Source organism: Erigeron canadensis, chromosome 7 (assembly GCF_010389155.1).
Source record: "Erigeron canadensis isolate Cc75 chromosome 7, C_canadensis_v1, whole genome shotgun sequence".
Taxonomy (NCBI): Eukaryota; Viridiplantae; Streptophyta; class Magnoliopsida; order Asterales; family Asteraceae; genus Erigeron; species Erigeron canadensis.
In genome coordinates this window covers 23,510,748-23,524,803 of record NC_057767.1, presented here as the reverse complement: position 1 = coordinate 23,524,803, position 14,056 = coordinate 23,510,748, and the positions used below count along the sequence as shown (strand labels likewise).

The following is a 14,056-nucleotide window of genomic DNA, read 5'->3' as shown; positions in this document are numbered from 1 at the left end:
TTAGGTTTAGAAGTTAAATTAGGTCAAATTAGGTTTTAAGGTCAAAATTAGGGTTTAGTTTAATTTAGCTAGTATTTTCATTTTCTTAAAGTTTCAGGAATCCAAAAATATTTTCTTTTTCTTTTTTTAGTTTAAGTAGTTTAATTTAGTTTTTCATTTTATTTTTATATTTATATTGGTGCGTTGATCTTTTTCTTGAGGTTTGCAGATTATTTAGGTAGTTGATCCGTTTAAGATCGGGAACAGTTGTAAGACGTTTTTCTACAAGCCTAAGTAGACTCGGACGTAGGAGGAGACTCAACAAATCAAATTCATCACCCGTAGGTAACTTAGCAAACCTTTTCAACCAAGAAGCCCCTTTAGGATCATCCGACATTAGTTTAGAACCAAACTCACCTAGGATCAAACCCGGTCTACAGTAAAACACACTCCAATAGATCTAACAAATAAAGTAAAACAATAAGCATCTACATGATCACATTGATCAAAACAAGTATTCAACCTACTAGCCTGACATTATTAAAGAAATAACAAAGTTTGAAAAGATGAAAGACATTGTTTACCAACTGAAAGTAAAGTAAAAGAGTAGATCTAGGGTGAGGATGAAGATCGGAAGGTGTTAAAAGCACCAAAACCTCCTTGGAATCTGCAAAGTCGACCTAGGGTTGAATATGGGCGGCTAGGACTGCTGAATCGGCTCTCTCTTAGGGCTTTGAGGGTTAGTTTGACTTAAATCGAAGCTGAAGTCAGTTTCTCATTTGGACCACCCAACGGCGCTAGATGGGCTCCCAGTGGCGCTAGTGGCGCTGGGCTTGGGTCCACGGCACTGGCAGCTCCTGCCGCTGCTCGTATTGCTTCGTTTGGCTCCATAATCTCCTCCTTGTGACTTGTAACTTCATAGGCCTTCATCTTGAGTTACTTGATGCCATTTACCTTTTCTCGCATCTTCCGTGAACCTGCGTAAACATACGAATCATTAAGTACTGATAGTTCTGAAATAGTAACTCATTTAAGACATAGAAATGAGGCCTTTCGATAGGGGCTTTTATCACAAAATGGACGCTCATCAAGTATGGACACGCATAAGTAAATCCAATCACCAACCTAGATCCTAGGAATCTTCCTAGTCACGTCATTTTTCCTTATCTTCAATCTAGGTTGTTATCTTCACTTGATTGTCAGACACAGATTGGGTCATTTGTCAAGGCACCAATCTGCCTCAGTGTTTTCAAGGTGACTGCTAATCCCAAGCTGCCTTCCACTGACAACTTGGTCTTCTATCTTTAATCCTCTTCTTTGACTTGGATTGAATGCTTGAATAACACTTGCTTCCATAAGATATTACAGTAAAGTACATGAAGTATGATCTGGGTCAGAAACAGATCGTTAACTATCAGATTTGTCATTACAAATTTACAATGAACATTGGGACTCAATAATATCTACGTGAGGCATATTATTTTAAACTCTTATTATAACATTATTAACATATCAACGTATCATTATATTTTAACGTCTCCTTTGAAAAAGTATAAGTTACCAAACACATAATTTTCTGAACAATCAAATATTTCACTTAATTATAGGGTAACAATGCAAAATAATAAATCAAATTTAACAAAATATTTATCTTATTTATAAACACCTCCTACTAACCTAACTAAACGTAGTTGAAAATTAAAACAACGCGAAACATGTTTTTACCATCATATTTTAAACTAAGTGAGCATATTATCAATATCAAAAGTAATATTTGAGCTTGACTAATACTATGGAAGTATAGAAAATTGATGGGTGGTTTCGTTTAGTGTTTAAATTTATAAAAATGTTGTACAAATTATTACCTCAAAACACACACACCTTAACGGATAGGGGACCCAATCAAATGTAATATACTTTAGTAATAAGAACAGGATCGTTCGCAGGGACGCATTGCTTTACCTAATCTAGTAATACGTGTAATTCTAGCGGTTGTGGGGTTGTCACAATTTCCTATTAAACTAATTAAAATACTGAAAAGTAAATACAAGCCGCAACCGCTTATTCAACGAGAGGATTAGTCTGAAAATAGTTTAGAAAAAGCAAATAACAGTAGTTAAATTAAAATACTTGTTTGGCATCTCCGATCTCATGGTACGACCAAATACTATCCTACCCATTTGCTAGTCTGTTGGAAACTTAATCACGATTCAGATTCTCGTTAGATTCACTTTGTCTAACTAACTAGTGTGGTCGCTAGACTCACACTACACTATAAACAAATTCTCGTTAGATTCATTGTATAAGCATTAATGACCTAAAGTTTGTGTTACTAATTCATCTTTTAGTTACCCGGCTCTTAAGCCACAGTGCTCGTTTCCAAGTCAAAGAACCGCGTTTAACATTGTTAAGCATCATGTTCTATTCATCCAAATTACTACGATTCTGGATCTCTCGGTTACAAGTGAATCACATTTTACAACTAGTTAAAGACCGACTAATGTTTTCCGTCCTTATGTATTAATCCTAGTGTATGATTATAGACCGGTTATCAGAATTAAATCAATACATGCAGATATAAAACCGATAATAATATGAAGAACTAGTAAACATGTATCTACAATAAACAGTAAAACACACTCCAACAGATCTAACAAATAAAGTAAAACAATAAGCGTCTTCATGATCACATTGATCCAAACAAGTATTCAACCTACTAGCCTGACATTACTAAAAGAATAACAAAGTCTGAAAAGATGAAAGACATTGTTTATCAACTGAAATTAAAGTAAAAAAGTAGATCTAGGTTGAGTATGAAGATCGAAAAGTTTTAGAAGCTCCAAAACCTCCTTGAATCTGCAAAGTTGACCTAGGGTTGAATATGGGCGGCTAGGGCTGCTGAATCGGCTATCTCTAAGGGTTTTGAGGGTTAGTTCGACTTAAATCGAAGCTGAAGTCGGTTTCTCATCTGGGCCACCTATACCCAGCGTCGCTGGCTTGGCTGCCAGTGACGCTGGGCCAAGCCAGCGGCGCTGGCAACTGCTGCTACTTCTCGTACTTCTTCATTCAGCTCCCGAATCACCTCCTTGTGTCTTGTAACTTCATAGGCCTTCATCTTGAGTTACTTGATGCCATTTACCTTCTCTCGCATCTTCCGTGAACCTGCATAAACATCCGACTCATTAAGTACCGATAGTTCAGGAATATTAACTCATTTAAGACATAGAAATGAGGTCTTTCGATAGGGTTTTTATTACAAAATGGACGCTCATCAAATATGTTCAAATTTTATTTTACTTACTAAAAAAATCAATCATATTATCAATCCGTACATCATACGGATACTAGTACTAGTAAATAAAATATACATATCATAAAATATAAAAACGTAATTGGAAATAAAATAACAATATTTGTTTTGAATTATCCATAATGATATTTTATAAAGCAAACCACGTCACCCTAGCTCATGTTAACGGCAAACAACGCAAAATATTAAAACACCTACTCTTGATTTAGTGCTACTACTCCACTTATCTCCTCATATAGTATCTCAAATGTACCCTTAGAAAAATAATTTATAAAATTTATTCATAAACTTATTACATAATTACGTTATCCCTTTTGAATCAATAACCTACATTATTCGTCTCCATCACTGTCCCACTAGTCGTAGCCGTCATCGCAAGTCGCCACCACCAGTCATCGCCGCCACTTCTACCACCAATTGTTGTTGCCACCCCACAACTAATTGACGCCGTCACGACCGCACCGTCGATGTTTTATGTGGGTTTCTCTCTTATTTAACTAAACATGAAAGGTTTATAAACATCTTTCCAAGCACTCAATTCGATCTTCTCCTTCTGATTTATTGAGAAGTGTAAACACAAATTGTTTTCTTCATTTGACCATATATAACAAAATGAGTAGGTAATAGATAGTTGGTTACATTTATCAGTCATCGATCAATAAATAGTTTTAATATATTTGGAATGATAAAGTGTTATTAGAGATGGAGTTGAGTATACGAAAAGATAATACCGTTGCAATTGGGGTGTTAGCCTAGTTGTCAGGGGGTGTTCCACAATGTGGAATTTTATGGTATCCTCTGTAGGGTCTCTAGTTCGAATCCTGCCACGTGTAAATATGGTGAGGGGGTCTTAGCAATGCTATATCTATCTAACACATGGGGAGCAAACCTTTTATGGCATTGTGTCAGGAGTCAAACAGGCATAAACGCATCCACGTGGAGATGTTAGACATTTATCCGTTGTTAGAGTACAATGGATCATCTCCTTTCCTCTTACAAACTTCCACTTACTACAAGGATAAAGATGTAAAAATCCCATCTCAATATGAAACCCTCCATAACAAGTCAAAAACACGTGATACTCATGAAGCTAGTTTTCCAACCTTCAAAATACTTTCATTATATTATTGTCTCTAGTATATATATACGTGTGTATACATACAGCATGCATCATACAGACATAAACTATTCTCGTAATAATACTCTGAGGTACTTATTATGCTACCATGTCGATGACCACAAAATATTTGTCTTCTCAATATTTAATTGCTAAAGTAAATGTACATGAATGCCTAATTACTCATAAAGCCCATGTTAATCTCCCATTCAATTCCATTTCTTATATTCCTAACACTAAACACACCGCGGCTCCTAACACATCCACTATCACCACAAGATGGAATTCGATGATCGTTTACGCCAATGATAATGTTGATCCTCCAGTTGATACACCATCTTCACCACCGGCTCGTGTTCCTTCTAGTGCTTGGTAATATATATAATCCTGCAACTTAATTAAATTTCCCGTTACATGTATTTATGGCTCTCCCATATAAATATTTTGCTTAACTAATTTTTTGGTATTTGACTTACTTTGTAGGAAAAATTGGGTTATTGGAATTTTGATGACATTTGTTGTACCCTCGGTTTCGACTAAAGGAGGTCCAATAAAATTGATGATGCGTAAGTACATATTCAAGCTAGTTCTTAATTAAGTATATATATATGATATGATATGATTCTTGATTTCAAGTGCAAAGCTATTCATGTATTTTGGAAGATTTGCTTCATCCCCGGTAGCCCCTCACACAAACACGCATGTTTGTTACTACTCGCAGGCTTTCTCCGAAAATGCTAAAATTAATTAGGCCCGAGGCAAAAAGAAATAACGCCCCCCAAAATAAGAAATTTTTTACCGTAACTTTTGTTGATTTTTCAATTACATGTCAACTCTTATGGATTATGGCTATTTTATTTTTTGGTTTGGAATAGCATCAAATTTATAACCACAAATACCAAAATTATGGGCCCCTTCAGAACTTGGGCCCAAGGCATAAGCCCTTCCGGCCTTGCCTTATAGCCCACCCTGACTACTCGTAATATGAAGAATAATCAACGTCACTACAAGAAAGTTGGTTTTTTGCGATGAGGTTTTTGGGGACGACACGAATCTTGTCCCTAAATATTTTCCGAATTTCTTTTTGAATTAACTTTTTGTTGAAACAAAAAAAAATCAAGATTTGATTAAAAAAATTCAAAAAAAGTCGTCCCTAAATATTTTCTTTAATGTTTTTAATTTTTCGTATTCCCGCCTAAATAAGATTTCCCGCCATACTTTTAGGGACGACATAGTCGTCGCCAAAACAATTATATAATCATAATATATTTTCTCTTCGCTTTAAAAATTATATTTAAGTATAAAAAACTATTACTTGTGAAATATAATTTTATTAAGTGTATAACACAATTTTTATTAGTGTATAACACAATTTTATTAAGTGTGACATTTGTCGTCCCAAAAACCCATGTAGTGAGTATAGATCGTGTCAAGCAAATTAGAAACTGGCCTGTTTCATAATATTGTATAGTTTTTTGTTATTTTTCATTTGGATATCTAATCCAATAACTGTCTTCACTGCCCGTAAATCCTTTCTCTTTTTCTGTTCCAGTAGTCTTATGATGTCCGATCTGTCCATGAATTAAGTTAATCAATGTCATGACAGTCAAAACTACATATAATTTTTTTTTAAGTAAGATATAATCCGTATTAGTTATGCCCATTTAGTTTTAGATTAAACTTACACTAAATCGGTTGTTACATATATATATGCAAATAAGTTCTAAAATAAATATCGGACAACTTTGAAATATATATGTATACACTATACAGAGAAAGTTGATAACATTATGGACACGGCGGAGCATATAACGGACATAGTGGAAGCGGTCGCGGATAAAGTCGACAAAGTGATTGAAGAAACAGAAGGTAATCTGCCAGAAGGCAGCCAAATAAGAAAGACACTTGATTACATTGAAAATGTGGCTGAAAGAATTGAAAAAGATGCTCATACGGCCGGAGATTATATTGACAAGGTTGGTTCTCGTTGTTATTATGTACTCATATAATATGAGTCATATTATTTAAGTTATCTTTAACAATTTAAGTAATTTGGCACCCTCGAATCCTCGATCAATGTAACGTAAGTAAATGTCTCCTGCGAAAAAGTTCAGGCTTCTATCAATAACATAATTGTATTTAACTTTTGGGCTTTTTAATCCATAAAAAGCCCAAATATTATTAATCCACTAAAAGCCTAAATTTTAATTGAAGGATTTGATAGTAAATTGGTAATCCTGCAACTCTTTTGATGCCGTGTGTTTTCTGCATTTAGATAACTTATTTAAACAAAACAATTCGATGGCCCGAATCCGTACAACATAATATTTTGAATGATAGTTACTACGGAGTATAATTTACGGGGGATGCCAAAAACCACAAGGTTAACAAGCTTTGTAGAATTTATTTATTTTCTATCAAAAACTACAAGAAACTTTAAATTATATAATGAATCCTACGTGTTTATTGTCCATTCATACATGTGAAATAGTTATAATTAAATTTGGATGTGAAATAGTTATTAATTTCGTTCGAGACTTCCAAACTTATGATATTGTTATTTGTCGGATTTCAGGTTCAAGAAATGCAAGACAAGATAGAGTATATGTTGGAATCTATCTTAGAAGAAGCTGAAGTTACTAAAGAAGCCACCGAAAAAGAAAAGTCAAAGAGGAAATAAATTTGTAAAAAAGAAAAAGATGATAAATTTGTAAAATACGGTGATGAGACGAGCCTTTTTCTACCTCTTATGTATAAACGTACGCCTAACGGCCTAAGTACAGCGTTGGGATGAAAATTATAAAGTCTTTAATTAATATCGTTCATCTCAAAATCAGTTGGTGTATATGATCAAATTTTAAAAAAAATGATATAACACCTTGAAAATATAAATAAAGTATTATATTATAATTATAATTATAAAAATTTATTTATGTCAATTATATAAAATGTTATAGAATATTTGATTATATTTATATTATTATTTGTGTCGTGTTAAACCAGAGTGCGTAAGAATAGTTAAATATAAATATGTGGGTATCAAATTTAATAAACTTACGATGATAGAGTAAATAAGCTGAAATGTGAAGGGCTAAGGCTATAAATTTTTGAGAGTATAAGGCCTCTTGTAGTAAGCTGTTCCTTGAGCTCTTTCTCAAGGACCTTAATGTTAGCAATCTCTTCCTCCTCGTCGAAAACCATATTCTTCCTAATTATTAAGAACAAGAACGACGTACTACGTGTGGGGCCAATTGTCTTGTAACCATTGCAGATTAGGAAAAAAAACCAAAAAAAGGTTTAGGAAGAGGTGAATAAAATGTCTTAATGCTAGAGGTAGTTCTTAAATTGGAAGAAACTGACGTGACATTTAGAAAGAGTTCCGAAAAAAAGATTTAAAAACAACCTAATTAAAAGAGACCTAAAGCTGGTCAAAATTGGTCAAAGAGACCATCTTACATATTTCTCTAAATTTTTTTAGATATATCTGTTTGAATATCATTCTAAAGAAAGAGGCAACTCGTAACATCAAATTGATCACATATAAATGGAATAGAATAGATCACATATAAATGGAATAGAAATATAGAATAGAAGTAATCATCGCCCAATTCAAAGTAAACTCTTAATTTTGACCAAAAATTCATAAAGATGTTGGTTTTTATGGCTTAATTTTCTAACAAATATAAAAGGTGGTGATATTTATATCACTAATTCGGTTAATGTACCACATTAATACTAAATTGTAAAATTTATACATCGTGATACATTAACTAAAAATAATAGAACGAATGTCTAACTCTTTATACAAAATGGTAACCAAAACTTGATAGGGTTAGTTTTGAGAGATGTTATTGTTAGTTGGAAATTTTGGAGATTTGTATTAAAGGTTGTACGTTGATGATATCGAATTTGGGTCATGGTGGTTGTGACTTGTGAGTACAAATTTTGTTATGCTTCAACTGAGGACAACTAACAAATTGGTTGATTAAAATGGGTTTATTGTTGGTCCAACTTACGTTAAAAGTTTTAACTCAAATAACTTTAATTAAGAACAAATAACAAACGTACAAGATAAATAATTAACTTTATATTGACGTAAGCACGATAGCTGCGTTTGGTTTACAATGCAAGTGTGGTTCTCGATCGGCTATATATACTTCTTAATTTTTTATTATTATAATTATTATAATTTTTTTTTTTTTTTGAGCAATATGTATTTAAGAAGGTAACGATACCTAAAAAAATATAAGAATATCATCTTTTAATTTTGATCTATGGAGGAACGAGAAACATATGCGACTATTTCTCCTTTTTAAACCACGACAAAGTGATCGAGTAGGTAGTGTTTGACAATATGATTTTTTAACATCATCAATTGGACAATTTAACCCCTTGTTCATAACTATTGATCACTTGGCTCCTCTCACAAACCACTACTTACCACAAGGATAATTATGTCAAAACCTTCTTGAAAATTCCACGAAAGCATGTGCCAACATGCCACCTTAAACTACTTTTTTAATCATTATAATACTGTTCTTTTTATTATTTTCGTACAACATACAGTAATAAAATAAACAAGTACCCCCATTGTCTCTATATGTGTGTATATATTCCATTTTTTTTTAATCGTATTAAGATCGCTCACGACACTGTCTTTTGCAATCAATGGCAGCCACGCGATCATGCCTAAATACCTATTGGGAGGAAACTTAAATAATTGAGAAAACCGATTAGGATCACTCACGACACCGCCTTTTACAATCAATGGCAGTCACGCGATCATGCCTAAATACCTATTAGGAGGAAACTCAAATAATTGAGAAAACCCTATTTGCAAGACTCGAATCCATGTTGTATGCATATCCAGAGGCTATATCCCACTTTCTGATGACTATCGAAGTAAAAGTCCTGGGACGTATATATATTCCATTTGGCCATCGCCCATTGCCAATTTGCCATATACTACTATATACCTTCATAATCTACAAAAACATATACTTCCAAATTCTCTAAGATCTATAACAATGTCTATGATCACAAAATGTCTAGCTTCTCAAAACACAATACCTAAAATAAATTTGCATGAAAGTACCCTAATTACTCATTGTAGATCACATGTTAATCTTCCATTCAATCCCATTTCTAGCTTTCCATCTAGCAAACGAACCATAGCTCCTATTACAAGACGAAACTCGGTTATCGTTTATGCGAATGTTGAACCGGCCTCAACACCACCTCCACCACCACCACCCGGTTCCTCTTCTGGTTCTTGGTAATTAATCACTTGTAACTCATTATTTGTTAAATAGGTTTCATTAATTAGTCTTTGAATTTGCTTTTGTTTATTTACTAATTAAGTTAAGTTACATAACTTCTTTTGTAGGAAAAATTGGGTTATTGGAATTTTGATGACATTTATTGTACCTTTAGTTACAACTAAAGGAGGTCCAATAAAATTGCTCATGCGTAAGTATATATATTACTTACTCAACTTCTTTGAAATGTATACGGATCATAAAGAAACTAACATATACATATTCTATATATGGTTATTAATTTACAAATATTTTTTTATGTATGTAGAGAAAGTTGACCATATAGTTGACACGGCGGAGCATATAACCGACGTGGTGGAAGCCGTGGCGGACAAAGTAGACAAGGTGATAGAAGAAATAGAAGACGATTTGCCAGAAGGTAGCCAAATAAGAAAGACACTTGATTACATTGAAAATGTCGCTGAAAGAGTTGAAAAAGATGCACATACCGCCGGTGATTTCATTGACCAGGTTAGTTAATACTCTAATTAAATTTGCTTTATATCTAGCTATAGCTATTATTATATATATACTTTAATTTTGTGTATATCTCTATAGGGGTTGAGTTATTTAACTCTAAAAAAAACTCAAAGAACCATTATGAACCATATATTTTTTCACTCTTTCTTTTCGATTAAAAAATAAAATTCACCAAAATTATTCAAAATGTTTTATCTCACAAACCGTAAATCGTTAGACGAAACAAAAAGCATGAGTAATCTTAAAATTTCGTCCTCTTTTATTAGAGATCTAATTCGATATACTTTTGACGACTTTTTAATTTTCATTTTCTTTTTGGTACTTACACATAACTTACACATGTGTAGGTTGAACTTACACATGTGTAGGTTGAACAAAAATTATGATTCAGAACGGGATATGCCCTTAATGATATTAATAAATCAAAGCTAGTGGGGGTGATAGGTCATAGAGGGTGATAAGTCATAGAGTAATAGGTCATAGAGGGTGATAGGTCATAGGGGGTGACCGGTGAGGGGTGATCTACCTAACGGGGTCCGCCCTTAGCCGCTATGGCTCCTTCATGGACTGACGGACTCCGTCCTTGGCCACCATGGCTTTGCCATGGATTGACGGGCTCCGCTCTTGATCTTCATTGTTGTGTACATATGTTCATTTACTAACTTACATGTGAAAACAATGATCCTACACATGTGTAGGTACACAAGTACAAGAAGAAAAAAAACGAAAATTAAAAGTCGTCAAAAGTATATCGAAATGGATCTCTAATGAAAAAGGATGATATTTTAAGACTACCCATGCTTTTTGTTTCATCTAACGATTTATGGTTTGTGAGATAAAACATTTTAAATGATTTTGTTGAATTTTCTTATTTAATGGAAAAGAGAGAAAATATAAGAAAATGAGTGGTCCAGAATTGTTCTCGCATTTTTTTTTTTTTCCTTTTAAAGTTTTCAAATAACTATTCCTCTATTTTCATATAATGAATGATTTGAGCTTAATTGGAGATTATTGTGTTAGCCAATTATATAACTTGCTATTTTTAAGCTAATACCATGCGTAATCTATCACATTAAAAATTCATTTTATTCGTGTAATGTAAGCTATTTAACACGCTAAATTTACTTACGCCTAATCGCCTATCGTATTCGTCTAGAATAAATACAAAAGATGCGTTTTCATTATATAACTTACCACACGTACTGAAACTTCATTTTATTTATAATGTCATCATTATTTTATTAATAATGTCATATCATTATTTATAGTAAAGTAAAAAGTAGTTTGAGTTTATATAGATATAGATAGGGATGTGAAAATGACCCGACCCGGCCCGACCCGTGAAAAACTGGCTCGACCCGCGACCCGCGAGTGCATAAAAATAGGAACCGTGACCCGGCCCGTGAAGGTACGGTTCGGGTCGGTTTCGGGCGGGTCACGGGTTTCCTTCACTTTTTTTCGGTTTTTGACTTGACCCGACCCGGCCCGTGACCCGAAAATGTCACAAAAGCTTAACCTGTGACCCGGCCCGTTAGCCCTACGGGCGGGTCGGTTCGGTCCGGTTCCGAATCGGGTCATGGGTTACGGTTTTTTTTTCTCATCCCTAGATATAGATATGTGATTGTACATGTAGTGGTTTTCAAAGGATATAAACGTAAGGTTGCTTGAAAAAATCAACTACAGAACACATGATCTATGCTTGAAAATCAGCTTTCTTCAAATAATTAAAATACTCGAATATGATTATTTTGAAAAAGATATACAATATTTGCAAGCTGTCGTCGCTCTATAGTGTACAAAAAATATAGAATAAAATAATCTGATACTTCTATTTAAATTATATTTCAGACCTAACCCCATAATGATCGAATGTTTTTTATATATCCAACCAGTTTTTCAATAATGACGATAGTGGAATTTTAATGCAGTTATCAACTTGTTGGGTCTAAAATAATGTTCGGCCTGATTCGATAAGAGATCGGGTATTCAATTTTAATCATAATATATTAGCTTACTAGGTAATGGGCCAATGCCTAAAATTAAGAGATCAGGTATATTTAATTTTATAAATAAAAAAAAATAAAAATACAATGATCATCAATTCTAAGTTATAAGCTGAAATATGCTATTCTCTCCTCAAATTAATCATTTCTAAACATTCTATTCTACACGATTTCAAAAAGTGCGTAAAGTTTTAATCAATCGTTCGCACTTAAAAATGTGTATAAATAATCTACATTAAAAAGTGCGAAAAAAATACAAGTTCCACATGCACTTAAAAGTGTGAAGATAAAATGTTCACACTAATAAGTGTGTACAAATTTTATACTTTATGCACTTTTAAGTGTGGAGATCATTTCGCGGGTGATCTCTACACAATACGCAAGTGCGTAGAGATCACTTGCGAAATGATCTCCATACTTAAAAGTGAATAAAGTTTAAAATTTGTACACACTTATTAGTGTGGAAACATTTTTCTTCACACTTTTGATTGTGAAACTTTAACTTTTTTCGTACTTTTTAATGTTGACTATTTGTACACATTTTTAAGTGGAAACAACTTAACAAAATTTTACGCATTTTTAATGTGTGTAGAAAAAATTACGTACAAACGACAAATTTGTTGCACTGTGTAAGAATGTTTAATTAATTAAGTAAAGCTAGAGACTAGAGATAGACTAAGGTATGGTACCGTCCTTAACAGAAGAGGATTGTATATGAATGACTATTAATATCTTAATTACCATATATAAGTGTGAATAATTGTGTGTAACGTAACTTTTGTTCAAAAAAGTAAAAAATGACTCTCAGCTCGTAATGCAATTTACCCTCTGTATATAAACTTAAACTTGTAAAATTACGATAGTAACTAGTTTATTGAATTTCAGGTTCAAGAAATGCAAGACAAGATAGAGGATATGATGGAACCTGTCATGGAGGAAGCTATGAAAGTCGATAAAGAAGCCAAGGAAAAAGAAAAAGCAAAGAGAAAATAAAATATGAAAAACTAGCTAGTACACGGTTAGGTCTATGTAACATCATATAATATTGTAATGAAATCATTCATGTGATGAGACGAGTCTTTTTCTACATATTAGATATGGTATGATTATTTATTTAATTATGGATAGTTGGATACATACTCAGAGTCTCAGACTTTAAAATGATATGTACTATTTAGCTGTCGATCACTTGATTTTTTTTTTAGGAGTACAATGTTTGGTGTATAAGTGTAATGTACTAACTACTAAGACCAATCATGTTAGAAGTTGTTGGTGATTTGAATATTCAATTGTTAGCTAAATTAATAAGACTTTCATATCAGTATACGGGTGGTGTATCTTAACCACACTTTTTGGTATCCCAACCAAAATAGTGTGGGCCTCTATATCTGTAATGGTATATATGGTAGAGTAAAATCGGCCCCCCTGTCATTAATAATCTAGTCGGGTTACCAAAATCATGATCGGGATACCAGGCGTCTCAGTATATCACATATTTAATAAAACTAGTTAATATTATCTAATACTATATATGTATTTGTTGTTCAAAAACAAGAAAGAAAAAAAAAATAAGAGTAAATTAATTTTCAAGCCTAGATCATGTTACCACGGTATTTTGAGTTTTCCATCAAGTGTTAATCTGAAATCTTTTAGTTAGGATTCGTATGAAAATTAATTTTAAGAAGTTTGGTAGTGGTTTTGTGGTCTAATTCGAAGAAAGGAGTGAGATATCGGCATTTTAAGTTTTTTGACGAATTTTCCGGCCACTCAATTGGAGAAGATGAAGATGATGACAATATATAATGTAAATTTCAGTTTTCATCCCTGAATTAGACACCTTTTACACTTT

At 33.1% G+C, this 14,056-nt stretch overlaps 2 protein-coding genes across 2 annotated transcripts; both read left to right on the top strand.

Moving 5' to 3' along the window:
- The first annotated feature begins 4,474 nt into the window (after positions 1-4,474).
- Positions 4,475-7,239, top strand: LOC122608443. Its single transcript, XM_043781552.1, has 4 exons — positions 4,475-4,778; positions 4,890-4,972; positions 6,180-6,382; positions 6,982-7,239. The coding sequence occupies exons 1-4, from the start codon at positions 4,516-4,518 to the stop codon at positions 7,084-7,086; spliced, it is 654 nt and encodes a 217-aa protein (XP_043637487.1). The 5' UTR covers positions 4,475-4,515; the 3' UTR covers positions 7,087-7,239.
- A 2,136-nt stretch (positions 7,240-9,375) lies between these two features.
- Positions 9,376-13,344, top strand: LOC122608328. The gene is made up of 4 exons (XM_043781424.1): positions 9,376-9,681; positions 9,793-9,875; positions 9,993-10,195; positions 13,093-13,344. Exons 1-4 carry the CDS (start codon positions 9,434-9,436, stop codon positions 13,198-13,200), a joined length of 642 nt encoding a protein of 213 aa, XP_043637359.1. The 5' UTR covers positions 9,376-9,433; the 3' UTR covers positions 13,201-13,344.
- The last annotated feature ends 712 nt before the right edge of the window (positions 13,345-14,056 follow it).

Excerpts from the sequence above, each read along its gene's own strand:
- LOC122608443 (XM_043781552.1), top strand. The coding sequence starts at position 4,516 with ATGTCGATGACCACAAAATATTTGTCTTCTCAATATTTAATTGCTAAA. Across the intron at positions 4,973-6,179 it reads TCCAATAAAATTGATGATGC|AGAAAGTTGATAACATTATG; the intron begins GTAAGTACATAT and ends TACACTATACAG. Across the intron at positions 6,383-6,981 it reads CCGGAGATTATATTGACAAG|GTTCAAGAAATGCAAGACAA; the intron begins GTTGGTTCTCGT and ends GTCGGATTTCAG.
- LOC122608328 (XM_043781424.1), top strand. The coding sequence starts at position 9,434 with ATGTCTATGATCACAAAATGTCTAGCTTCTCAAAACACAATACCTAAA. Across the intron at positions 9,682-9,792 it reads GGTTCCTCTTCTGGTTCTTG|GAAAAATTGGGTTATTGGAA; the intron begins GTAATTAATCAC and ends CTTCTTTTGTAG. Across the intron at positions 9,876-9,992 it reads TCCAATAAAATTGCTCATGC|AGAAAGTTGACCATATAGTT; the intron begins GTAAGTATATAT and ends TTATGTATGTAG.